The sequence below is a fragment of the Typha latifolia genome, chromosome 10, assembly GCF_019914945.1.
Source record: "Typha latifolia isolate L0001 chromosome 10, TyphaL0001v2, whole genome shotgun sequence".
NCBI lineage: Eukaryota > Viridiplantae > Streptophyta > Magnoliopsida > Poales > Typhaceae > Typha > Typha latifolia.
This window is the reverse complement of record NC_133095.1, coordinates 2,194,941-2,220,731: the sequence shown is the minus strand read 5'-3', so window position 1 is coordinate 2,220,731 and position 25,791 is coordinate 2,194,941. Positions and strand designations below refer to the sequence as shown.

Sequence of the window (25,791 nt, the reverse complement as noted above, 5' to 3'; positions counted from 1 at the left end):
TCTATGATTTAGTGAAGAAAAGTTAGGATCGAGTAAAAGTAATGGAAAAGACAGGGTTTGAATCGTAAATAGACACAGATATCAAATCCCTAGATAAGAGGCAACGTACTTTTTCTTTTATTATTCCCGCGAAGCTCCTCAAAGTGAGATCCACGAACCAAGTCGGCCAAGCTCCTCAAATGAAGTCATAATTACGACTCCAAATTCGATCGGGATCAAGACGATGGAGCTGGAGAAGGAGCTAGAAGAAATCAATCTCGGAATGGAGATAGAGAAGACCACGGGGCCCATGGATCCAGAGTTCTTGAGCTGCCTTCTCCAACCTCCGATCTCCCACCACGACACCAACTACGTCGCAATCCGCCGGCTTCTCCTCCACCGCAAGGCCCAGTCCTCGGACGCGATCGATCGCCGCAAGGTACCTCTTCTCCCTCTTTTGGAACTTATGATTGGATCTTGGCTTTGATTCTTGTGAAAAGTTTGGATCTTGAGTCGTGAATCGAGACGGGTCTGTGTCATTTTTGGTCATTTGAAGGAATGGAAGTGCAATGGGAAAGGGTATGTGGCTTATAGGAATTACATTCGCAGGCCGAGCAATTGGGAGAGCCAGCCGAGCACCCCGGGACACAGGTTAGTGTTTGTTAATTGTCTTTCTTGGGTTTGGATCGGGATCGGAAGTAAGTGAGTTCCGTCAAGTAAAGTAAAAAAAGATGCCCAATTTACTTTCTCAAGTGAATTACGAGTTCAAGCAAGAATTGTCAAATCCTTGTTTGAAATCTATTCTTGATCCAAAGTTCAAATATTAAATTGAGTATTTGTTTCATGTAAGATTATCTAGCTATTCAAGTTATCAAGTTTCAGGAATAATTCAGGTAGTTAACATTCTGCAAAGTTTCTGTGCTGGATTCTGAATATGTGAAATTTTCACATGTACTGCATTTGGTTGTCCAAAGTCAAAAGTTAATCATCTGAATATATGTTCCTGTCAGGAAGGTTACTACTAAGTTACCTTCAACTGCTACATCAATCTCTCATCAACATTTATCTAAATCCATCTCGTGCTGAAAATAGTTAGAAAGCATGTAAATCTTCTATATGTTCCTATTACTGTAGCTAGTTTTCTAACAACGTACATAGTGGCAATGTGGAGTTTTTGCTTCTTTATTGAGGTTAGTATTGGTATATATTACCAGGTGCAGCTTTTCTCTTGTATTGCATGAGGTCCATTGTGCGTCAATTATTAGGCTATAGCCTAATTTAAATCCTGAATCATTGTCGGTAGATATCTATTCTTAAAAAGGTTTCATATAGTGCTAAATATTAGCTTTCGGAAATAAAATTGTTTTCTCTATTCCCAAGTTGAGGTTATGGCACTGCTTCTTTGGCTAGTTTAAGTGTTTTTCCATTTTATGAGATGGAGGAATGTCAATCAAAACCAGGTAGATGAACAATCTATTATAGTACATCTTGCTGAATGTTTCTCTCGTTTTATACTATATCTTATTTTCCTACAATTTTAGTCACTTTATCTTTTTGCTTCTCGTAAAATCTGCTTTCACAAATCTAACATCAAGGTGCTAATGTTATCAGTGGACATTGGGCTTCATCTCCAGGTCCGCAGTCCATAATGCTTGAGACAGACAGTTGGAGTTCTAGCAGGGTATGTTGGCAAGTTTCAAATTTCTTTTTCTTGTAAGTGGTATATTCAAGAAGTATTGTAAGGGTAATATATCAGTTCCTTCCATAGGATTAAGTAGATTCAAGAAGTATTGTGCTGCCTTGTGCTGATCAGCATACAATGGCATGTACCACGTCAATCCTGAACATATGCCAATTTTGGGTATCCGCAATATACATAATATTGATCAATATAAGGTTTCTTTAAATCCAGAGCAGTTTATAAGCTTTACAATCACTTCCCTTCTCATAAATTACTCAAATTAAAGTGACGAAGAGTAGAAAGCAAAGGTTTTGATAAAAATGGAAAAAGCAATTTCCTCAGTAGAAATTTGAGAAACCCAAAGCAGTTAGTATTGAGTAAGTGAACATGATGATCAATTAGGGTTAAATTGTATAAATCTAGCCTTTAATGCATCATCTCATACAAGTTCCTCTAAATTTGGGTGAAATTTGGACTTCATAATGGGAAAGTAATTTAATTCATTTTTTTACCCAGAAGATAGAAGTTATGAACAAAATTAGTTTGAGTGATGGAAGGTGATGATGTTCAATGCTAATAGTGTATATTTACCCTTTGACTGGTTGTATCAAATGTCTCTAAAATCTAAAGTTGGGGTGAAATTTCAGATCAAATTGAGAGATTTCTTTTCACTAATTTAATTTAAGAATAATTTGAAAGCTTTAAATAGTCTATAAGGTTTCACATTTTGAAATTTTATTGGAAACTTGCAGTTCTAAATTCTTTCATTCTTTTAGTATATGTTTTTCTTGAGGAATTTCTTTTTCATCTGTGTGACTGTGTTGATATCAGCAGCTTTTCTCTACAGGATTTAAGAAGTGACAGCCAAGCTTATAACCGACGTATAAGTTTCAGCTCAAGTATGAGTGATACTGATCGTCAAGTTCGATTTGTTGAGCCAGCATATTCATTTGTTGGAATGCACTGCATATTTGACAATTGTAAAGCTTCAGGTGATCTTTAATTATTCTGAAATTTATTGATCTTTTTGTTATTTTACTATTCTGAATCAACTATAAAGTTATTAGTTTGAAGGCATTGAATGTTTAATTATTTTTCTAGTTACCATTTTAAAGTTTGGACATATGCGTTCGGATCTACTTGCATATGGTGCATCAGATGGAACTATAACAATTTGTCATGTTTCTGATCCACCATCAGTTCTTCAGCAATTGAAAGGACATTCAAAAGCCATCACAGGTTTGGCTGCATTTAATTGTTCCTAACCTCTTACAAACTATACTTGCTTGCTTTATTTTCCGTATGCTTCTACCTTTTATTACTAGTACTGTAATGTCAGTGTATTGCCCTGAATGATTTTCTAATTTTCTATTTCATATGTTAGTAGCTATACTTGTTTTCCTTAAATGCTGACGTGATTACAGATTTTGATTTTTCATCTAACAACCAGTACGTTGCTTCATCCTCAATGGATAAAACGGTGAGAGTGTGGGAAGTCTCTAAAGGTCATTGTATTCGAGTAGTATATGGAGTTTCTTCCCAATTGTGCATCCGTTTTCATCCGGTATGTAAATTTCTTCTCTATCTGTTTCTCTCAATACTTATCGAAATTTTCTATGTATGAATATATATTATCAAGGGATAATTATTAACATATCCGGACACTATAATTGAAGGAATTGTTTCATTATGCCCACAACTCTAACATGTTAGGTTATGGAAAATCAAGTTATGCTATAATTTGCTTTATCAGAAATAGTCCTAATTTTTTTTCTGAACTTACTGATTACTTTTTAAGTTAGAACTTGAAGTTTAAATCTGTGGTACATCTACTCAGTATAAACCAACTATTCATCAATACCTGGTGGTTCAAGAACTTGAACTGAAGATACTGCAGAGTGCAAAATATTAATTAGGATTTAAATTATATATGCCACAAATATCTTGAACGGGAGAAATCAGAAATTGCTCTAATACTCTAACCACATCTCTTACATCATTGAGTTGGATTCTGAGGTTCACTCCTAGATGTAGCTCAGTACTTCACCAGAAACTTGCTGCTTGTTTCTCCTAAATGATCAACACTCTACTTATCTATGTACATCAAATCAATATAAGCAGATAAGAGAGAACCTTTTCATCAATCTTAGATCTCTGAAAGTTGAAATCGTCCTACTTAAATCCAGCTCATGTTATGGTTCTATTTTCACTAATTATCTATACAATTGATCCTTGCTGTATAATTTGGTGATTTGTTTACTATTATGAGTGTTGGTTCTTGAATTATTCAAGCTCTGGATTAGTATTTAGCACTTCTGAGTCATGCAAACTCAAAGAAATGACTTCTGGTTTTTGAATTTTCTTTCTAATGCTACATGCAGGTGAATAATAACTTGCTTCTGGTTGGCAATGCTAATAAAGAGATTAATGTAAGAGTTCTATTCTTCTCAATTTCATGTACTGTATGTTTTGTAATGTCATTTGTTGGCAAAAGATGCAATTTTAAGGCTGAATTTGGTCCACATAGCTTATAGGTATTCCAGCAAGGCATAAGCGTGACTTCTTGGATCTTGTTTATCAGCTAATTTTCATATTTGCATATTTATTGAGGACTTCACTTCTCTTTTCTGCACCAGTAATACTATTTCGACAGTTCAAGTACAAATAGTCTGTAAGACCCTCTTCTGTAACAATCTAAAGCCAGAATGAAGCTTACCTCCCAGACATAGCAGTGCTGGGAGTCCCATGCCCTTGAATCTCTTTTCTTCTGTTCACTGATTTATTGGTTCCGCTTCATTTTATTCAGGTAATTAATTTTAGCACCGGTAGAGTAATTAGTAAGCTTCTCTTTGAAGATGAAATTTCTGCGATGGACAATGACCACACTGGTCAGCTCATTTTTGCTGGCGATGCTCTGGTATGGTAACCTTTTTGTTTTACTCTTTGTTCAATGTTAGAATGAGTATCTATGTGCTATATGTGTAGATACATAGACATATAGGAGTTCTTTCATTAATTGTAAATTGGAATTACCCCCAAATGGGTAAAATTGTTTTTTGTATGTTATATTCATATATTGCAATTTTGAATGGCGATAACAGGGATGCATATACACTGTTAGCATAAACTCGCATACAGGGTCAATATCAAGGTCCCGCAAAAATAGGAGTATCAAGAGCAAAACCCCAATTACAACTGTACAGTATCGTACATTTTCTCTCGTAGCACGGTGTCCTGTGCTTCTTGTATGTGCTCAAGATGGAAATATTTGTTTCTTCAGGTAAGATTTCTGGTTTTCTTTGCATCTTCGATCATTTGTTTACTCATTCTGGGCTCCTAGAATTCATCTCTATTAATCTGACCGTGCATGTTATATCTATTGATCAGTGTCGCCTTGGAGGTGCAGGGTTATTTAACTCTTGTATGCTCCTTGAAATTAGCTCCCCGGGTGCATAGTATCCGTGCTTCTTTCTGTCCACTCCTTTCCCTCGAGAAAGGTGAATTCATTGGTGAGTTATTAAGGTAGTTTTTGGTGCACCTTAATTGCAATACCGACAATTTTCCTAGCAAGCATCCGCACATACCTTAAAAGAACTTGTTTGACAGACATGTCTTGTTAGCCCGTCTCCTGCTTTCATTTAGTAATCATGACAAGCAACTGACTGTTATAAAAGAACAACAGGCCAACTAACTATGGTAATCTGTTGAACATAGTGTCTGGCAGTGAGGATTCAAATGTTTACTTCTATGATTTGACTCGGCCGAAGCACACATGTGTAAATAAGCTACAGGTCTGTCTCTTTATATGTTTGTGATGGATTTGTGTCTTCTATGTGTCATACCAATGCTTTTAATTACTGCAGGGACATGGTTCTCCAGTAGTTGGAGTAGCCTGGAACCACGGGGAGAATTTGTTGGCCTCATCTGACTCAGGTGGAACAGTAATTGTCTGGAAGCGAGCAAAAAGTAGTTAAAAGATGACAGCTACTACAGGTCCTAGTGACAGCATCATTTGTACATTTGTTCCTTTTTATTTCATAGATGTGGTGATATTGAAACAGACGAGGGTTCATCTCTTTTCTGGAGAAGCAAAAAAAATTTAGCTATGTTTTGTACAATGTAGGTCTAATAATGTTATATTTGTTGTCTTTATGCACTAAACATTGTAGCAGTTACGGCATGCTGAGATAAAATCAAACCGTTCCTTTTCCAACAGACAGTCATAGTGCGAGAAGCATAAATCATTTGCATATTGATAAGGTTGGCAAAACTTCTTGATGGTGCTAAAATAATTATGAAGATAACTCTACCTATACTATGATTTGGATTGAATTGAACAAGAGATCCAATCAGTCCTTGTAATTGTATCCGACTATTTAAATCCTCATCATGAACCTGATACATGCAACTTACTGCAATAGCATTGCTGATTTCGCACTACAAGCCTGATACTAGCTAGTAAATAGTTTTTGGAATAAGATAACAACACAAGTAAAAGAGTAATTATTTGGACAGATAACAAAACATCTCTTAATTGACAAAGCTTTACCTGCCTGTTTGCCACATCCATATTCTGTACTGCATAGTAGGGTACCATAGTGCTATGCTAAGACTTGTGGACATTGGATGCGAATGATTACAACTTACAGGACCCACAAGATATTCCTACATGAAGATGCCTTCTTACTGACATCTGAAACCAAAACTGCTGTACAAGTTTTCTCAGTTCATACATCTAAATACGATCAGGCAAGGTGCACGATGGTTGAGATGAAACACATTTGCTGCTTGTTAGTCCATATGCAAGTGCACAATGGTTGATAGAACTATGAAGAACCAGTGTGGAGGAGAAGCCCCAAAAGGCATGCAATCTATCCTCATTCCTCAGTGAGCTAGAATTTCGGATACTTGATGGTAAATGTTGCAAATAGCCAGGTAGGTTCCAACAATATAATCTCATATCTGGAGTACATGGCTTCTCAAAATATCTGCAGCTTAAACCCCTTCTATGTACCGACACCTATGATTGACGGTTCCCTGACGTTTCTGTTTCAAGTGCTTTGTCTAGATCCCAACATTTTCTAAGAGCCGCCCTTATCTCAGTCAGCATCTCATCAATGCCAATATGTTTCCTGCAACAAAAGAATAAAGCCAGTCAGAATATTCTAACAGTACAAGCCAACTAACAGCTGATAGACACAGGAGCTTTTTCAAGCCATGTATGTCAAATGAGATCTGCAGTCATTTCTTACACTAACAAATTATTCATTGAAGTATTGAGAGGTGTAGATTTTATAAGGCAAGCATTTTGGAGAAAAATATATAAGGTAATATAAGAGTATATATATTACAGCATGAAGCAGTTGATATATGTAAGGTAATATGAGGGTATTACTCAACTAGACCAAGCATAAAAGTGAGATTTTGCAAAAGAAGCAAATAAACTTAAGGATGAAATGCAGAAGCGAGTTTCTAGTAGGAGAAGAGGATATTACAATACGCTAGCACCAACAACTGCTAGAGGCCGTGGGTAGTCCTCAAGTTCCTTTTCCTTCATCTCTTGACAACTAGTTTTACTTTCAATTGGCTTGATATCTATGCCAGGTGCTTCTCTATGTCCAATCATAGAGATTTCTTGCACCAGCGATGCTAATCTATCTTGAGCCTGCCAAAAAAAAAAACAAAGTAATTCCTCTAATTTTCCAAACTTTGACTGATTATTTCAAGAGCAAGTTCTCTGTGCTTAAAGGGAGACAGATTGACGGCATCAACAGATGAGGAATGCAGTATTTTTTTTTTTGAAGATCATATATAAATTTGATGATTAATATAATTCACCTCTGGCAGGTCGATCTTGTTCAACACCACGACGTAAGGTCGTTCTAGGTAATTTGGGTTGTACATCCGCAATTCCTGCAAGAAGTCCTCGGTTATATTTCAACATAGTAGCGTATTCTTATAAAGGAATTAAAGGATCATAAAAATAAGTGAAGATACAAATCTAGGTATTAATTTTTTCCCAGTTCAAACAAAGATATTAACTCACCTAATCCAGGTAATCATGCAGAACAAGAATGAAGAAGCTAAGTTTTGCTACTGTGAATTAAAAGTGGCAATATTTGGTACACGAAACTCATTCATAAAATTAAGGAGTCAACAAATATTCACAACATGTATGATGTAATATCTAGTGCATAGCTATGATGAAAATCTTTATCCACACCACCATCTCTAGTTCCTCAATGAATTTTCGTTCCTAGAAAAGATTTATCTCCTAAGTTTATAAAAATACATTAGCTCGAATTTAAAGGACAAAGAGACCAGCAGACAAAGTACTAGAAAACAAGAAACATAGGTAACCTCTTTAACAGTCTTATAATCTTTTACAGGGTTCTCGGCAGCAGCATCAACCACATGAACCAGTAGCCTAGTTCTCCTCAAATGTCTCAAGAAGTTGCGACCAAGACCCTGTAGTGCAAGATATCTCTATTATGATGCATGTAATCCTTCAAATAAGCAAGTAAGACAAGATGCATATATGCAGCAATACCTTTCCCAAGTGAGCACCTTCAATCAAACCTGGCAAATCTGCCAATGTTGCTTCAGAGGAATATTTTAGAGGCCCCAAAGTAGGGTCTCCATCAAGACGGCCAAGATTTGGCATTAGGGTTGTGAATGGATAATCAGCGATATCTGGTTTTGCAAGTGTTATAGCTGAAAGAAGTGTCGATTTCCCAGCATTTGGAAGTCCCTGGAAGAGCAACAAAGACGATCTTTCAGCAAAATCTCACTTTATTTACTATCAAATTAAGAGTAGTTGAACAAAGTTTAGCATGGCAACTACCAGAAGGTCTTGATAGTCTCATAGATTATTAGAATTTCATACTTATTACTTGTTAGATCTATCATCAACTTTGATGAGATGAATAGGGTCTTGTCTTATAGGTAAACACAAAATACAGAATACTGTAAATCTTTGTCAAGATCTTCTCCTTGAACCTTTAACTATATGGGCAAGTACCAAATTATTATTGAGCTCCCTTTATCAGTCGATGGTTGACAAGAATTACACAAATTTTAGCTACTAAACTTTACCATTTCACTAACTACTGTGATCAACATAGGAACTAATAATAACAAACCATATGCACCAATCATTTTCCCAGAGATTTGGAAAAAAGTAATCAATGAGCATACCACAAGACCCACATCAGCAACCACTCTTAATATCAGTTCCAAGCTAACCTCCTCACCAGGCTGACCAAGAACTAGGACCTGCAAAAGATGAGGCAACAAGATGGTCACATGAAAAAGAACAAGAAAAGGAAAATGTAGACACGACCTAAGAATGAATTAATTGAGAACTTAAAAAGCCAATAGAATAATGGCATATGTATGATGTTGATAATTCAATTTAAATTTCACTAGCGGCACACTGATACACTGCTAGTACTTAGTACCTTGAATCTTTGATTCTAGAAGCCAATAAACAAAAAATAAATACTGGTATCTCTACATGCACACTATCCAGGAAAAGAATGTTGAAACTGATTTTAGGATGCATTGACACCATGTGTTCAATTTCCCTGTTTTAATAACATATGCTGCACACAAAGTAACCAATCATAGTACATTCTATAAAGTATGCAGTATGTGGACCTAATCTTATAAGCATAATTACGGCACTTGTTTATCCTGGACCTAATAAGCTCACAATTAGAAAGATATTATTTTCACCAAACATGCTGCAAGATGTCATGGTATATACTATGTACACACTTTCTTCTACATTTTAATCTCTCATTCACTTATCCTGCAAGCATTTGTTATGGAGTTCTGATCATTGGAGTATCAACAAATTCAAGGCAGTCACAAATACTTATTCATATTCATAGATAAAACGTAGAAAGCTAAATAGTTAGTGTACCAACCACAACACATTGAAAATGACATTTCAGCCACATCATGCTAAACAAACTAACCTTGTCGCTCTCATCTCGCATTACATTAGCTGATAGAGCCATCATCTTTTTCCTTCTGTGTTCAGGCATCTCTAACAAGCTTATCTGCCAAACAAGGAAAGAAAATAAAACACCAAATATCAACTTATAAAGCCAGAGTATTATTGCGTTCACAATACATCAAAACTTTCTTTCTGCTTATACTGATACTCACCCCACCTTGTCCACCCCTGGCAACCAGAATTGCATCACCTGGACGAGCCAAATCAGCAAGGACATTTCCTTTCTTGCGCTTTACAACTGTACCTGTAATGTTATCCAATGGTTAAAATTTTTGAAAAACCCAAGCTTGTCCTCATAAAGTTATTCAAATATCATGTAGATTACGGGGAGTCATATAATGTAGAGATTTGGCATACTTATATACACATTCGTGATTGTGCCATTGTTTTTTAGGACTAAAAAATTGTAGAAAATTCTGGAATTAAGAAAAAGTAATGGGCAATTGTTCCTCCTCTTAAAACATAAGTATTTCTTAAAAATCTAATTGTGAATCAGAATCTAGACCCAATAATTAGTTATGCAGAAATTTACAAACCTACAGGCACGGCTATCCGTAATGTAGGTGCGGCGAATCCATCATGCAATTGCGAAGTCAAAGCACCCATGGCATCAACATTCCCTCCTCGCTTTGCATTGTACCGCCTCTTCTTGTGAAAGTCCAACAAAGACTCTTCCCCCTCGTCTGCATAGATGACAACATCACCCCCATGCCCACCCATTGGTAGGATAAGAGAGCCGTGCGAATCCCTCTTATAAGAAATTTTCTTTCTCTTATCCTTGTCGTTCTTCCCTCGCGACTTCGAATTGGTTCCCAAGCTCGGCATACCGAGGACTGCGCCATGACCGCCATCCCCAGCGCGAACGGTGATGACGGCGTGGTCGAAGAACTTGTGTGCTTCTTTCGCCAAAACGGCGGCATCGGTAGAAGGAGGTTCTTTGACCCTAGAAATTCTACAAGTGATCGTGAAAGTGGGGTTCCATCGCTTACTCCTGCATTATAATTAAGGGAAATTTAGGAGGTTAGTAAATATGAAATCTAAAGAAACAAGAACTACGAAGAAGAAGAGACCTGGGAGTGGAGGAGAAGAGGAGAGGTTTGGGAAGAATAGATGACGCCGAGAAGTCTTTGGGGAAGTGGATCGAATTGAGAGGCAAAGAAGGGTGGAGAAGAATCGACATGGAAGTGTGCGAGAAGGGAAATGGGAGAAGTGTGCCGGCATTCGAGGATGAGGGGTTACTGGAATAAATATCTTCGGTTTCGGATCCTGTCCGAGAGATCCGGTAGTAATGCGAAATTTCTTGAACGTTGCTACTTACTCTGCATGAAGATTTTGGAGGCATTTGATAAAAAGTAAGTCTATATTATATTTTAGTAATAGTAAAATTAAACTCTTATATAAATTATGTCCGTTCTGTAAATGCACTCAGTTTCCAGTTCAATCTTAATATTATTGTTACAACTTCTTAAGCCCCTTTGATTCAAGTACGAAGATTTTGCAAAACTAGTCTTAGCAAATCTTTGGGGAACAATTAGCCAGATAGTTCCATTTCATATCAAAGCAAATATGAACTAAACCCTATGTTACTTTCACTACTTGCAAACAAATGCTGTTCTTTAGTTTACGTAAGCCAACACTCTCTACTAGGTTATTACTTGGGCCTCTTTTTTTCCCTCATTACTTTTGAGTTCAATGAATAACTTATAAGTGCTGCTGAATGTTGATTAGCAACAGCTGCCATCACGCAATCATAATATGAAAATGTAGCAGAGAAAAGATAACTTTTTTCAATGATTGACCGTATGATAGTAGAACTTGGAACTTGAAGCAACGATATAAATTCGAACTCATCAAGTAGAACAGCATGCAACTGACATCAGGTGATACGACAAAATAGGACAATGTCGCAGAGAAAGTGCAAGCATCCTTTATTTTTATCATCTGATATAATTTATTGCTCTCCTCTTACATGGGTAGAGTTCATAAGCACAGAAATACATCACCAAACGATTTTTTATACAGCAATAGTGAAACATCTGCTTCTGTGAGAATAATATAGCTGAACAGGAAGAGGTCTGGATTTAAAACGAAATGAGTCAGATTCTTTGGCCATCGATATCTCCCCAGAAACCACTGTCCGCACCAGAACATATGATTGATTTGCGTTAGCAGGACAAAAGTGAAGAGGATAGCAGTTCTGAAAAATTCACTTAAAAAAACACACAGAAATTGATTACCTTGTTCAGTTGAGCACAGACTGCGGTAGGACTTTATAAGGATTCAATATACAATTAGGGTCCAATAACTTCTTGATGGAAGCCATCAGTTGCACCTGAGAACATGGTATGCACGACTGAGAGAGAAACTTTACACCCTAAATAGAGTTAGAAAAGAGGAGCAAAGCACCAACCCAGAAAACTGAACAATTATTCCTCGATTTGAGTTTGGTGAAAACAGAGTAGAAAATGTTCTCCCTATGAGATTAACTGGGAATTGATTGTACTAGCAACTAGCAAGATCAACATATTGTTCTAAAAGAAAATTTGGTTTTATCCTTTTCCAACATCTAACTGCTGCAATAGAGTAACTGGAAAATTAAAAGATGGGTATAATAAGCAATCAACAAAAAACAATTTTTTGACTGCTCATTGCACTTGTATATAATGCTTCTAAGTGTAATTGTAAATATCAAAGTTACTTACAGTTTCTGATGTCTTGCTGTAGTGAATCTTGTTTGCTTTCATTAATCCTAAACCATGCTCCGCACTGATACTTCCTCTATGCATGGAGGTCCACTCGTAGACAAAGGGTTCAATTTTTGCTATAATCTGAAAATTACTGAGGATGAGACACTTCATACACCCAATTAATATGAAATGGGTCTCAGCCAAGTCAGGAGATCTACATTATCACTATACTCAGTCGCTGAGATGTTTAAGTGCAAATTACCATCTCCAAGATGGCCATATCCCACTACCTTTGCCATTTCACCTATAACCAAAAAGTAATAATAAAAATCAGAACATATAAGTGAATGCCACTTTCCTTGTAGTCTTGTAGACCAAACAGTAATGATCTGATGGAGACTACCAAGACGGAGGCGCATTTCTTCAACAATATCATAGAGCTTTTCTACTGGTAATGATAAGTCATACTTGTAGACTGGCCCTGCCTTCACTGTTGCTTCTGATATACCCTGCCACCACAAGGATTTTCTGAATGTTAACTAACAATTGGAAAACTATAATGTAATAGTTGTTAATGCTTTGGAGCAATAACTGTGAAAGCTATAGCAATGAAATTTGAAGATTTAAAATCCTTTCTGTTTGTTTACGACAGGATGTTCAAGAAGAAATAAGTACATATATACTTTGATAGCAATGTACAAATAAGAGTTAACATTGCCAAAAATGAACTGATCAGTGATGGACTGGAGTCTTAAGGAACTCTCTAGGCAGGTTACCTGCACATAAACATAGCCTAGATTGTTCGGAGTGTCTGCAGTGGCTGAGGAATCGCATAGCTTACAAGGCATCCCTTTAAACCAGATACGTATGGATAACTGAATATTAAACTTTAGGAATTTCCAACACCACCTAATAATTTGAGTACCACTTGGACCCTAAAATCTGAACTACTTAAACCAACAACGACATTTGTCAAGGCCATCTCTAATATTGCGATACAGATTACCAATAATCATATTCCAGTATGCCACAGGAAACTCAACAGAGGACCTTAAAACTTTTTAATTCTACGACATGACCAAGGATATGAGAGAAAGATTAAACAGTAAAATGACAGCACAACTAACACCAAAATCTTATAACAATACCAGACATTAAGCTGGTATAGTCAACTTGTATGGTGTAAATGTAATCACTCATCTAAATTTGTGGATCCATGGTTATAGGAAACAAAGCTAAGAGCCTAAGACAAAATGATGTACATTAGCCCCAAAAGATTCATTCTAGAAATTTGAAGAAAAATAAAATCAAGAGTATCAGTTTAAAGATGAAGAACCTCACGGATCCTCCAAAACATGGATTCTTGATTAATATCTTGAGCTATGACACCATCTGATACCAGACCATCTTCCATTGAGCGTAACAAAAAGGCATCCAATTTTGCTCTACAAATGGCATGAAAATAGAAATTATAACAGGAAGAAGGAAAACAAAGTATAATAAATTAAAAACTAAAGTACAGCAAGAGGACCATATGAATTGCAACTCTATACATACAAGAGACAATGCCTTCGATGTTCTGATATACTTTGTCTTATGTCAATCTGTTTACACAACTAAATAATCTAAAAGAAAAAAAGAGTTTCTGTTCCAGTTAGTTCAGCAATAATGAATTTGCACAGCTCCATCTAGAACTGAACTTAAAATACAACCTTACCCTATAGAGATGAGGAAAACAATCCATATAGGCTAATAGCTGACCTCAAATAGTTGGGACTAACATCCACAGCTCTTTCTAGAGACATTTGATCTATCAATTTAATGGCCTAAGTGATGCTTTCTCACTGTTTTGCACAAGATAATGCAAAGTTTGATTACTATTTGCACTACCGCATGCAGTTAAGCTACATTAAAAGGATAGGTCACATTGTTTGGGCAGTGAACTTACTTGTCATGTGATTCATCACTCCCAGTTGTCTCTATGAGAACATAAAATTTGGATAATGAGAGAGGTAAAGGATTGCGAATTCCCTCTAGATGAGCCAAAACCTTCATATCCAAATAGACAATATAAGATAAAAGTCAATGTAATTACAAATTAGCGCAATATAATCAGTTTGAATTTAACATAAGCATAAAACAACCAGACTTGGTCAAAAAATATGTTTATAGCATCATTGAGGACAAACATAATTCAATGAGTTAGTTTCATAACTGAAAATGTGCCATCGATTTATCAAATAATACGATTGAGTATCCTCTTATAATAAAGCAGACACCTAAATAGAAAATCAGCAAGGTTCATAGTTTGATACAAATAAAAGTGTGGTACTGTTTATACTAGAAGACCGTGTATCTCCCTTTTTTATTATCCTGTTTATACTTTCAAAACTTTTTATTAGATAATAAGTATCTAACATGTTATCGGCAATTATTTTTCAGGGATATCACTAAACTTCTCGCTGGTTTTCAAGTTAACCATTTATTAAGGACTAAATATTCCAACTAATTTTTGAAGAACATTCTTTCCCAAAAAGGAGATATCCAGAAATTCCTATGGATCAAATACTAAAGATTAAAATTGAATCATGGAACTAAGTAATTGGAAATGTTCAACTCCAGCAGATTCTTTGCAATTCCACTATCTTGCATCCAATACTTACCAGTGAGATGATGTAAGGGATAAAGATTATTGCTTTTATCTTATCTCACCCTCATTAGTTTCATACTTGTGCCTTATTCAGAGTCTCAGACTATTGGAGACACTGCAAATTCATTCAGCAAATGGCTGAAAAACCCTAATCCTGCAACTTCTCTAGATCTGTATAATAATCCTGCATATTCTAACTCAAATATGAGGTTATCATTCAACCAACTGGAAATTGTAAATGCATGATACAGATTCTTAATTTTTACTGGTGTATAAGCAATTAAACATAGTGTAAATGATGAGTGATATATAATTTATACAAGAACTTGCTTTGGCATAAGAGATTTTCCGTATGCTGATATACCATATCTATAGAGTGGCTATCCATGAATTCAAACGCAGAAAGAATTTCACCAAGTCCCTTCTTTGCCTCCAATAATAGCTTCTGAAAACATGAAATTAAGTCCTGGTAAGTATGAAGGTGATTATATCCTGTAGATTTTCAAGTCATCAAAACTCATGTAATTTGAAAAACTATAAGAATGGGATGCATTGTATGACTTCATATGTAGGTCACTCTGTATAGAGAGATTTCATGTCCATTCTCTGCAAGGAAACAGAACAATGAAATTTTGCTATACAATGAGCAGAGTATAGGACTTTCGGTAAGCACACTGAATACATAAGAAAGAAAATGTGTATTCAACCTTGTATATCGTGAAAGACAACCACAACAATCACAGAGTAACTTCCACCATCATAGTATGCACAGGAAAAATCTAAATCTCATCCATAAGTAATCACTATACCAACTAAATCATAGTGAAGATTATGAATACCAGATGATTCATATCAGACCAACATAATATCCATCCACTCAACAACTTAATTATTCAAGAAATGCTAGGGAAGAAAATCATATTTGTGACAAATATACACATGCACCAAAAAAGAAAAAAGTGCTAGGGAAGAAAATCATACTTGGCAGCTCAGGTAATCCTGGCAAGCAAGAAAAGCAAGGTTAGTTGACAATAGCTTAGCTGGGGTAAGTATCGAAACCTTTGTGACAATCCCCAGAGAGCCTTCACTTCCTGAACCGCCCATCATGCATTTGCTGTTTCCCAGTTATTGAATGCTATTGATGTATCCAGAAAGCAGAATCATATAATATTGTACTCATACCAATAAATAAGTGCTTCAGGTCATATCCTGTATTATCTTTGCGTAATGTACCAAGCATGTTAAGGACAGTCCCATTAGCTAGCACAACTTCGAGGCCTGCAGACATGAAAGAAATATATAGAAAGGTGACCAGCAAGTCATCAAAAAGGTCAAATAGTTTTGCTGCAACAGCTAAGAAAGATCTCACCAACTTTTATCTCCTCAATTCAAACTCAAATTTCAAATAAGAGTTCATAAGGAAAGAAAGAGGTTCCAGACAGATTATGGAAGAGTTAGCTGAACAAAAGAAACAAGAGAATAAACTATAAGTTCGTCTGGGATTTCAGTCTACTATCTATTAGACTTTAGAACTGCTAAACAGTTTACCTGCAACAGAAAAATTAACTTTGCTGATAGTTATAATCATCTTGCAAAAGGTGAATGTTGTGTAGCTAAATAGATCGCAAGTACAGAATTTAGGCGAGAATGAAAATCAAGGGTTGTTGTGCCCATGAAACTTGCTGCATGGCATATACCCAGAAGGCCTCTTAGAGGCCTTTGTATAAGTTAAAGATGACACTGAGGCAGAAGAAAAGGATATGCATGGTCAATTTTACATGAAAAACAATTAAAAACAGTCATTTAGTTAAATGGAAAGAGACCCTCTCTGACATAATTAGCCATTGCAAAGGCAAAGATAAAACCATAGCTAGCATGAAATTTTGAAAATAAACACAAAAGAAGCGGCTATTAAATGGAATCATAATGAATGCGTTCTTTTAAGGTATCGTATCTCACCAAGAGTATTTCCATGAAGTGATCCATAGCGTATAAAGCGCAAACCACCAGCATTAGTTGAAACGTTGCCACCAATTTGACAACTTCCTTTCGCCCCCAAGTCGAGTGGCATGATAAATCTACAGGGAAGAAAACTTAGGCTTTGTGTTCATTAACGAACATTATCAAGCTAAAAGAAAAGATTGCGGTGCGACCACCACATGGCACCGCAGGGCCCAATTGAAATTTTTAGGATTCTTTTTGGTGGAAGACGGGAGGTATTGGATTGTCTTCTATTCTCATGATCTGCTTACTTTCAAAACAAATATCTACATGTGAATAAGGATCCGCTTTCCAAAGTGGATCCTAACTTATTCTCAAGCGGATCATGAGAATAGAAGACAATCCAACTAGATAGTCTCTTCCTCTCAAGAGAATCCCGTAAAAACTCTAAGAAGCTTGAAGGAAGTGGAGGCAGAGGCAGAAGTGGAGGCGGAAGTGGAGTCAGGCATAGCACGAAAGGAGGCGAAAGCAGGAGAAGATGAGAGGCAATTAGGGAGGAAGGTAAACATCTTTGTTATTCTTATGGCATGGCCGACATATGCCGTATTGTGCCAATGAGTGATCGGCATGGGTCGTGCATGTGGCATGGCAATCCTTAGTTAAAAGTACTACAAAGCTAATTAATATGGGAGCATGAGCCATAATGCAACAAAATAAAATGAACAATGATTCAATTAAATACAATATGCATCAAAACTAAATCTACCAAAATCATATTGCATACAAAAGCACAAAATTTTGATGGAAAATAGTGACAATTTTTGCTAGCATAAAGAGAGGCAAATTGTCTATAATTTGAACTAGCTTGATTCCTCACACCTAAAATATTCAATGATTTCAGCAGCTTGAATATAATATGTACCATCTCATAGAACCTCACCATCAAGTTCAAGAATGGAAAAGAACATTAAGAGATTCATTAGAGAGAAAATTGAGATGAATTCTGAACTAATTAGCACATAATGAAGACTTGCTGCCAGAATGCCATAAACATCAGATAATACGAATGATTGAGATAAATAAATACTTAACCTCATTTTCTTTCCAGAGAAAAACCTATATACTTATAAGGACTATCCATGATATGAACTTACGGGTGAAAATGGATCGGATACAAACGAATAATGCTCAACCCATATCCGGATCCATATTTTTGGTCTGGATACGGATTTGAATATGAATATTTGACGAATAACAAAAATTAAAATCATATCATAAAAAAACGGATATGGATCGGATAGTTTTCGGATACAAATCAGATGTTAAATGGATTTTATGGATTATAGCCTTTTATTTTTCAATCTTCTCATTGATCCTAATAAACCACTATCGCAAAATTAATGAATTAAACAAAGCGAACTTCATTGCACACTAAAAAAGAAAATAGAGACCAAGGAATCAGATTTACCATATAAACAATAACTGATAGTCTACTGGGACAAAAAAAAAACTCTTATAAGACTAACATGTACCTCATATTCTCTAGTCTATATATACCATGCAAATGACACTCCAATGTGAAAATTCACAAGTACTCTAACTAAATGTTCAGATTTAAATTGTATGGTTTGAACAAACTTTACCCAGAAAGCTAAAAGCAAGACAAGTGCAAATGTCTGCTAGAAGAAACAGGAATATTAAATGAATATGGCATAAAATAACAGTGCTAGAAGATTATATCACAATCATGTTACATATGTGAATATTTTTGAAACAATTTGTAATATTTTGGATATTTAACAGTCAGACTCAATATTAGTGAACATAATCTTCACAAATTTTGAAAGCTACAACAATACTTAAGAAGAGAATCTGATTGCAATTAAAGGATTTGATAATAAGTTGAAAGTGACTTTTCCTTAAAAAATTGTTCCAGTTCAAGAACCTCATATATCACTATTGGTCATACATCTAAAAAATGCAGTGCTATTTTAACATTTTTGGTTACATTGTCAACCATAAAACAAATAAAATATCCTTGCAAAAGGTGGAGACAAAACTAAAACATAAGCAACTATTGTTCTTACCACTTCAAGATCCAGTCTTTCATAATTTTACTAGAAAACAATGCATGTAATTGGCCTTCACATGCATGACTCCCAGAATACCCAACAACAAAAGTATCAAACATAAAAAGTGGCAGGAGTTCTGAAGGAATCAATACTTCCCAAAAGAAATTCCAATCTGCACAACCAAAGATTCAAGAGATTCTTCGCCAGCTTGGTGACGACAGAGATTTTGCAAAGTTTGGTGACGGTGGAGATTTGGCGAAGCTTGGTGACGATGGAGATGTGATGGGGGTGGAGCTCGATGATGACAGAGATGCGATGGCTGCAGCTATTGGTGATGGCAAGCTCGAGGAGGGAGGAGGCGGAGCTTGGTGATGCTCCGATGGAGTGGCAATGGCGGTAGAGAGACTAGAGAGGTGATGGCAACAGAGGAGGATTGAAGACAGTGATAGGTTGGGTTAGGGATTGGGGTGGAGGCGGCTACAGGCTTGGGAAAAAGATGGAGAGGATTAGAGATTAGGGATTTAGGGTGAATTGAGGGTATTTATATAAGCGGTTAAACAGGTATTCATTATGTGAATCCGAATATGAAAAAATTAGTTATACCCATATTCATATTCAGATCCAGATTTTTTTCTAAAAGAATATCTGTATTTGGATCCGGATTCGAACATTTTACTAAATGACTATCCGTATCCGAATTGGATAGAATTTTTTATTCGTATCCAATCCGACCGAATCGGATAGCGAGTCGAGTCAGACTTAATCTGACCCTTTTGCACTCCTAACTATCCAACTAAAATTGAAACCAACAAAAAGTCAATATTACAAAATTATTACCCTTCATTTGCCAAAAAAGAATTCAAGTTTTCCAATATACATCCAGCTTCACATGTCAGAATACCATTAACCTGAAACCACCATTAAAAGTATATTTAGTAGCTAGTTATCCTTATTGCTTGAAACAAGTAATCTGACTTTGGGAGTGTTCCATCATATAAATCTTTGAAAGCCATGATCAACTCATTTTCCTTAATTTTACATTAAATAGAAGTAGACTTTCAATTTATAAAAAATGTTGGTAATTTTGATCCACTCAAACACAAGGAATGGAAGACAAAAATTCTAAAGAAACTTTCCTGCACAAACTCAACAATAGGTTAGAAATTATGCCTACTACATTTACTTGTTTGTACCCGACAGAATTTCTTGATATAGAGCATATGGTGAGTGATAATTAGTGACAACACACTGTAAGACACATGAATTGTTGTGCCTATCGGCGTGTCAATATACATATCATGCTAGTGAATTATCGGCATTGATACAAGAAGAGTATCTCGATACTCTCCTTTGGTCACCCATGCCTATGCATGCATTTAGGAATTGAGCAAATCTTACTTTAAACAAACAGAATTGGGGGTTTATTTCATCCTTTTTTATAGCTTTTAATATTGTGGTGATTGATCTATACAAAGAATACTTCAAAATTTAGAAATTAAAGGGAAATTTTAATTTCTTGAAGTTATTTATATTTTATACCACTTAACTCCAAGAAAAAATTAGAAGAGATGACAATATTAGAACCTAATTGTATATTTTACACAAATATCTAGTGTTGGAGGACTTTATATATAAGTATATACCTTAAGACCTTAAAAAGATTTAAAACTATTTTTTCTATTTGTCTAAACTATATTGTGTGCTAACGACAAACCAGCTCATGTCAGCGATATGTACTATGTCGAGCCAAGGTCAGTATGTCCCATGCCTTTGGCAAGACAATCCTTGGACTAAGATATACACATATTTTCTAAATATTTAGACTAGACAAGAACTTGATGACCACATGAATGTCTACATGCATACCAATAATTTTCAAGATTATTGGAAGTATGCGAAAATATCTACTGAAAAGTGTATCTACCTTGTCAAAGGATATTATCTTGTCCATGGAAGCAAGACTGATGATTACCTGCAAATAAACATGCTACCATGACGTTGCACCAAAAGAAAAAAGAAAGATTAAAATGGACCTAAAGGTTAGATAGTGTAAAATATAAATAATTGTCAATGTGAAACATCTTTCATTGAAGAGACTAATCTATATGAACTATGAAGTAGCAGTATTCTGAATTAAGAATTGATTATATTGGAGAATGTATATCTCCTGAAAGATCCATTCAATTTCTAGAGGAAGTCAAAATGCCCAGAACTACAAGGGTTAAGGTCACTTGCTCCAGAGAAAGGTCAAGGCTTAGCAGGAGTAATGTGGCCTTACACTAATATTGGAAGCTCAAAGGAACACTGAGATGGAAAAAATGGAATATTTTCTTTTTAAGGTAAAAATTTCTAAGGTAGAAATATTCTGCTAAACCACTTTAACACCTGTGCAGTTGAGTGTCAATCTTCTGTTATAACCATGCATTGTGCTAGCTCTTGAAATTGGGTGAGAAAATCAGTACTACTGCTCCTTATATGGGTTTTAATCATCTTTCAGCTGCCAGAATGATCTTTAATAAGAGATTGGAATCAGAGAAAACATATAAAGTATAGCTCATATATATGCATTGAGAGAGAGAGAGAGAGAGAGAGAGAGAGAATGGGATTGGAATGATATTTCAACTTATTAGGAAGTCCAATCCGATCAAGTAGTATTTTCAGTATTTCCTGATTTAGGGCAATACAAAAGAGAGGAAACAGAGAGAAAAGAGAATCTTGTTCTTTCTCTTTATTAGAGAATGAAATTTTGTTCTTTTTTTCCTAAAGAATCATTCTTCATGTGAAGGATATTTCAGAAGTATCACATGTTAGCACCAGGATTACCTCATCATAAACAGGAACGCTTCCTCCTACAAGACCAGTATTGCCACCTTGGGGAACTACTGCAAGATGCTTGGTGTTGCAATAAGAAAGAATCTTAGACACCTGAAAGATAACAGAAATGCATCAAGATAGATAGATCAAGATAGATCTCATGTCTGAAGTCCAATTTACAGACATAATAGGTGAAAACCTTAAAGAAGCATTGGCATAAGGTGATAGCACAGAAAAGAGAAAAGATGGTTGTCAAGTCATAAAATAAGTATCATACACAGTTTAAATCATCTTCTTCCCCAAAAAACATACTGTGGGACTTTAAGCTGCATTCTAGTTCAATGTCCTATGGGGATGATAAAAACTCTATGGTTCCTAAAATTTATAGATGAATCTAACACTGTCTAGACAAAATCCTTTCCCAAATGGGAGTTGAGGAGTTGATCCGATTCCTACTTCAGTACCCTATAAAGATGAGAAAAACTCTCATAGCTGTACAAGCAAGTTACATTTGCATTAACTCTTGTAACATTTATTTTAATGGAACATGTTGTTAGAAAACTATTAGATGCATCATGCGTCCTATTACTTCTTGCGTGCTCAAACAAAAGTACATATATTTAAATTGGAGGTCTCCTGAAGCAAGCCAGAGTATTCATATTGCCGACTATTAATAGTTATACTGAAATACAGTGTCTAGTATAAGTTGGCTATTTCCTGTATGTTCGTATTACACATATATATGCTCAATATAGACTGATAAAAATAGGAAGGTTGTCCACAGACTTTTTATTTTAGCATCAAAATAAATGAAATCTTTTTCATTTACCCACACAGCAGTCACCATGGAAGCAAACATAACCTGCTAGAACATCGCTTGAAAATCTCAAGATAAACAATGCAAACAAACGCAAAAATTGAACTACACTTGATCTTCAAATAGTTAGCGAGCAAACACCTCATCAGTGTTTCTTGGTAAGAGGAGAAGCTGGCTTGAACCTTTATATTTCCGCATCCAATCCACATTTGCAACTGAAAGTCTATCTTCATCTTGAACTACATTTTTGTCACCTAAGATATTTTTGAAGTAGTCGATGTCATTGGAATCAAGTATTGAATAGGATGGATTCCTCTGATTGTTCATGGCAGCAGAACCAAATGACCTCCGTTGAAATGCAGTAATCCCATTAAGATTAAAAAATTTTGGGGCTTGATTGCTCTGTATCTGAATTTGCAACATATAGCAGGATAACAGAGGCTGCAAAGTTTGATAAAATTCTTTATGTGACTTGAGAGAGTGGCTTGCAGCTTCACCTTTAGTTTGAGATAGGCCTACAAAATATCGTTGAAAATAAGCTGCAATAGACGAAAAGAATGTGATGCATACTGAATATCAAGAAAGAATCTATCAATATTATTCCTTATAAAAGAGAAAGAATGTGTGAGCATCTGGGCCTACAGATGATCCAGAACATTAGGACAGCAGTAACAGTAGAATAATTTTGCTGGTTGACCCACACGGTGCACAAGTTGTAGCATATTTCAGCAATTACGTAAGGTTATTTCTCTCCTCACCCTTATGGCTATCATGGTAACAAATTTTCCCTTTCTGATCTTATTATCATTATCTACTGGAAGGGTACACTGCAATCAGGGAACTCTTGAATTGGTTAGCTCGCCATATCCTTCCTTTTCTGATGCTTTTGCTGCTGTAGCTTCCCCTACCTACTCACCATATAATACTATACTCGCATACCCCAGTATTATACACATCCCCCTTATGGCTATCATGATAATAAATCTTGAATCATTCTACAAATTTATCCTCTAAATTATCCATAAAGATTGACGGATAATTTCCTTTTCTGATCTTGTCATCATCTACTGGAAGGGAGCATTGCAATCAGGGAAGCTCTTGAATCTGTTATAGCTCGCCGTATCCTTGCACTCAACATGATTAAATCATCAGATCAAAGAGATTTTCCCTTACGTCTTTCAATAGAAATTTCTACCAGAAGATTAGCTTGCGCGCCAAATTACCCAAGAAAAATCTAAGAACTGGATCGAGTTCAAAATTTTGCGCTCGCATCTATCAAGCAAGAGGTGGATACCTGGATTATAGTTGGATCGTGGTTCTCGGGGGAGGGAGGGTTGGCGCGCAAAGAGAGCGCGGTTTTGAGACGAGATGTATCGGAGAAGCTGCTGCGATGCCCTTTGCCTCTCCATTCCTTTCGAAAGATTTCGTTAATCGGAGTCCGGAGGAAAAGTGTCAGCTGGACTGGAATCGTCGTAGGCGACGAGGGGCGTGAATCATAAGCTAACCTTCTCTGAGATCGAACTTACTTATCCAAATGGTAAACCCTCCAAATTTAATACCAGGAGACGTGTGTATTATTTAGCGTTATATCCAAAGACTCCCTGAATTTCCGCGATATTATTTGAACCGATAATTTACATAAATATAGGGTGTTAACTAAAAATTTCACCGTGTAGCACTCTGATTTCTGGGTTATTATTTGGACCAAAATTCACATAAATATAGGGTGTTAAATGAAAATTGCACCAAAATTCAAGATATTTACAAATAGCACCCTGTATTTCTGCGATATTATTTGATCCGCAAATTCACTTAAATATAGGTTGTTAAATGATAACTTCACCAAAATTAAAGACATTTGTATTTAGCACCCTGTCTTTATGCCATATTATGTGATCTTAAAAATTTACATAAATATATTGATGTTGAATGAAAATTTCGCCAAAAATTAATGAGGTTTACATTTAGAACCCTTAATTTCCGCGATATTATTTTAACCGATAATTCACATAACACCCTGAATTTCTGCAATATTATTTGGAAAAATTCAAATAAATATAGGGTGTTAAATTAAAAAGTTCACCAAAATTCAAAATATTTACGATTAGCTCCCTGAATTTCCGCGTTATTATTTGGACCAAAATTTACATAATTATAGGGTGTTAAATGAAAACTTCACCAAAATTAAAGACATTTATATTTAGCACCCTGTATTATGCCATATTGTGTGTCATAAAAATTTACATAAATATAGGGTGTTAAATAAAAAGTTTGCAAAAACTAAAAGATGTTTACATTTAGAACCCTTACTTTCCTCGATATTATTTGAACCGAGAATTCACATAAGTACCGGGGCTTAACTAAAAATTTCACCGAAAGTACAGATATTTACAGCTAGTACCCTGAATTTCTTCAATATTATTTGGACCAAATTCACATAAATATAGGGTGTAAAATGAAAAATTCACCAAAAATTAAATACATTTATATTTAGCACCCTGTATTATGCCATATTATGTGTTCTAAAAATTTACATAAATATAAGGTGTTAAATAAAAATTTTGTAAAACTTAATGATGTTTACCTTTAGAACCCTTAATTTCCGCGATATTATTTGAACCCATAATTCACATAAGTACAGGGTGTTAACTAAAAATTTCACCGAAAGTAAAGATATTTACAGCTAGCACCCTGAATTTCTTTAATATTATTTGGACCAAAATTCACATAAATATAGGGTAAAATGAAAAATTCACCAAAATTAAATACATTTATATTTAGCACCCTGTATTATGCCATATTATGTAGTCTAAAATTTACAAAAATATAGGGTGTTAAATAAAAATTTTGCCAAAAATTAATGATGTTTACATTTAGTACCCTTAATTTCAGCGATATTATTTGAACCGATAATTCACATAAGTACAGGGTGTTAACTAAAAATTTCACCGAAACTAAAGATATTTACAGCTAGCACCCTGAATTTCTTCAATATTATTTGGACCAAAATTCACATAAATATAGGGTGTAAAATGAAAATTCACCAAAATTAAATACATTTATATTTAGCACCCTGTATTATGCTATATTATGTAGTCTAAAAATTTACATAAATATAGGGTGTTAA

The 25,791-nt window shown here is 35.4% G+C and overlaps 3 protein-coding genes across 9 annotated transcripts; 1 reads left to right on the top strand and 2 right to left on the bottom strand.

The window, feature by feature from the left end:
• The first annotated feature begins 113 nt into the window (after positions 1-113).
• LOC140796945 (uncharacterized) lies at positions 114-5,873 on the top strand. Of its 2 annotated transcripts, none has more exons than XM_073150166.1 (12): positions 114-418; positions 536-630; positions 1,591-1,660; positions 2,508-2,652; positions 2,762-2,899; positions 3,085-3,224; positions 4,042-4,089; positions 4,467-4,577; positions 4,762-4,940; positions 5,048-5,169; positions 5,375-5,451; positions 5,524-5,873. In XM_073150166.1, exons 1-12 carry the CDS (start codon positions 224-226, stop codon positions 5,632-5,634), a joined length of 1,431 nt encoding a protein of 476 aa, XP_073006267.1. In that variant the 5' UTR covers positions 114-223; the 3' UTR covers positions 5,635-5,873. The 2 variants fall into 2 exon arrangements, with proteins under 2 accessions (XP_073006267.1, XP_073006268.1); XM_073150167.1 differs by having other exon boundaries at positions 126-418; positions 1,614-1,660.
• Positions 5,874-6,163: 290 nt separating this feature from the next.
• LOC140797000 (probable GTP-binding protein OBGC2) lies at positions 6,164-10,938 on the bottom strand. The gene is made up of 10 exons (XM_073150238.1): positions 10,754-10,938; positions 10,220-10,674; positions 9,836-9,927; positions 9,643-9,726; positions 8,858-8,935; positions 8,211-8,411; positions 8,021-8,128; positions 7,499-7,573; positions 7,156-7,325; positions 6,164-6,792 (listed from the first exon to the last, which is right to left on the bottom strand). Exons 1-10 carry the CDS (start codon positions 10,861-10,863, stop codon positions 6,681-6,683), a joined length of 1,485 nt encoding a protein of 494 aa, XP_073006339.1. The 5' UTR covers positions 10,864-10,938; the 3' UTR covers positions 6,164-6,680.
• Positions 10,939-11,585: 647 nt separating this feature from the next.
• On the bottom strand, positions 11,586-24,212 carry LOC140796361 (probable D-2-hydroxyglutarate dehydrogenase, mitochondrial). Of its 6 annotated transcripts, XM_073149362.1 has the most exons (17): positions 23,959-24,183; positions 23,162-23,179; positions 22,806-23,072; positions 21,857-21,958; positions 20,958-21,005; positions 19,871-19,941; positions 16,980-17,098; positions 16,203-16,298; positions 16,002-16,111; positions 15,385-15,465; positions 14,319-14,419; positions 13,707-13,815; positions 12,774-12,879; positions 12,589-12,674; positions 12,386-12,511; positions 11,921-12,015; positions 11,586-11,816 (listed from the first exon to the last, which is right to left on the bottom strand). In XM_073149362.1, the coding sequence occupies exons 3-16, from the start codon at positions 22,989-22,991 to the stop codon at positions 11,926-11,928; spliced, it is 1,431 nt and encodes a 476-aa protein (XP_073005463.1). In that variant the 5' UTR covers positions 22,992-23,072; positions 23,162-23,179; positions 23,959-24,183; the 3' UTR covers positions 11,586-11,816; positions 11,921-11,925. The 6 variants fall into 6 exon arrangements, 4 of the variants coding, with proteins under 4 accessions (XP_073005463.1, XP_073005459.1, XP_073005460.1 ...); XM_073149358.1 differs by having other exon boundaries at positions 22,806-23,179; positions 23,959-24,212; XM_073149359.1 differs by having other exon boundaries at positions 16,080-16,111; positions 22,806-23,179; positions 23,959-24,212.
• Positions 24,213-25,791: the final 1,579 nt, after the last annotated feature.

Bases quoted from the DNA above. Each gene is read 5' to 3' on its own strand.
- LOC140796945 (XM_073150166.1), top strand. From the start codon at position 224: ATGGAGCTGGAGAAGGAGCTAGAAGAAATCAATCTCGGAATGGAGATA. The intron at 1,661-2,507 runs GTATGTTGGCAA...TTTTCTCTACAG, and splicing joins ACAGTTGGAGTTCTAGCAGG to GATTTAAGAAGTGACAGCCA. The intron at 5,170-5,374 runs GTGAGTTATTAA...TGTTGAACATAG, and splicing joins CGAGAAAGGTGAATTCATTG to TGTCTGGCAGTGAGGATTCA.
- LOC140797000 (XM_073150238.1), bottom strand. From the start codon at position 10,863: ATGTCGATTCTTCTCCACCCTTCTTTGCCTCTCAATTCGATCCACTTC. The intron at 10,675-10,753 runs GTCTCTTCTTCT...ATTATAATGCAG, and splicing joins CTCTTCTCCTCCACTCCCAG to GAGTAAGCGATGGAACCCCA. The intron at 8,936-9,642 runs GTTAGTTTGTTT...CATCTTTTGCAG, and splicing joins TGCGAGATGAGAGCGACAAG to GTCCTAGTTCTTGGTCAGCC.
- LOC140796361 (XM_073149358.1), bottom strand. From the start codon at position 24,073: ATGGAGAGGCAAAGGGCATCGCAGCAGCTTCTCCGATACATCTCGTCT. The intron at 19,942-20,957 runs GTAGATACACTT...TGGTGGTTTCAG, and splicing joins AGATAATATCCTTTGACAAG to GTTAATGGTATTCTGACATG. The intron at 16,299-16,979 runs GTGAGATACGAT...TCATGTCTGCAG, and splicing joins ACTTCATGGAAATACTCTTG to GCCTCGAAGTTGTGCTAGCT.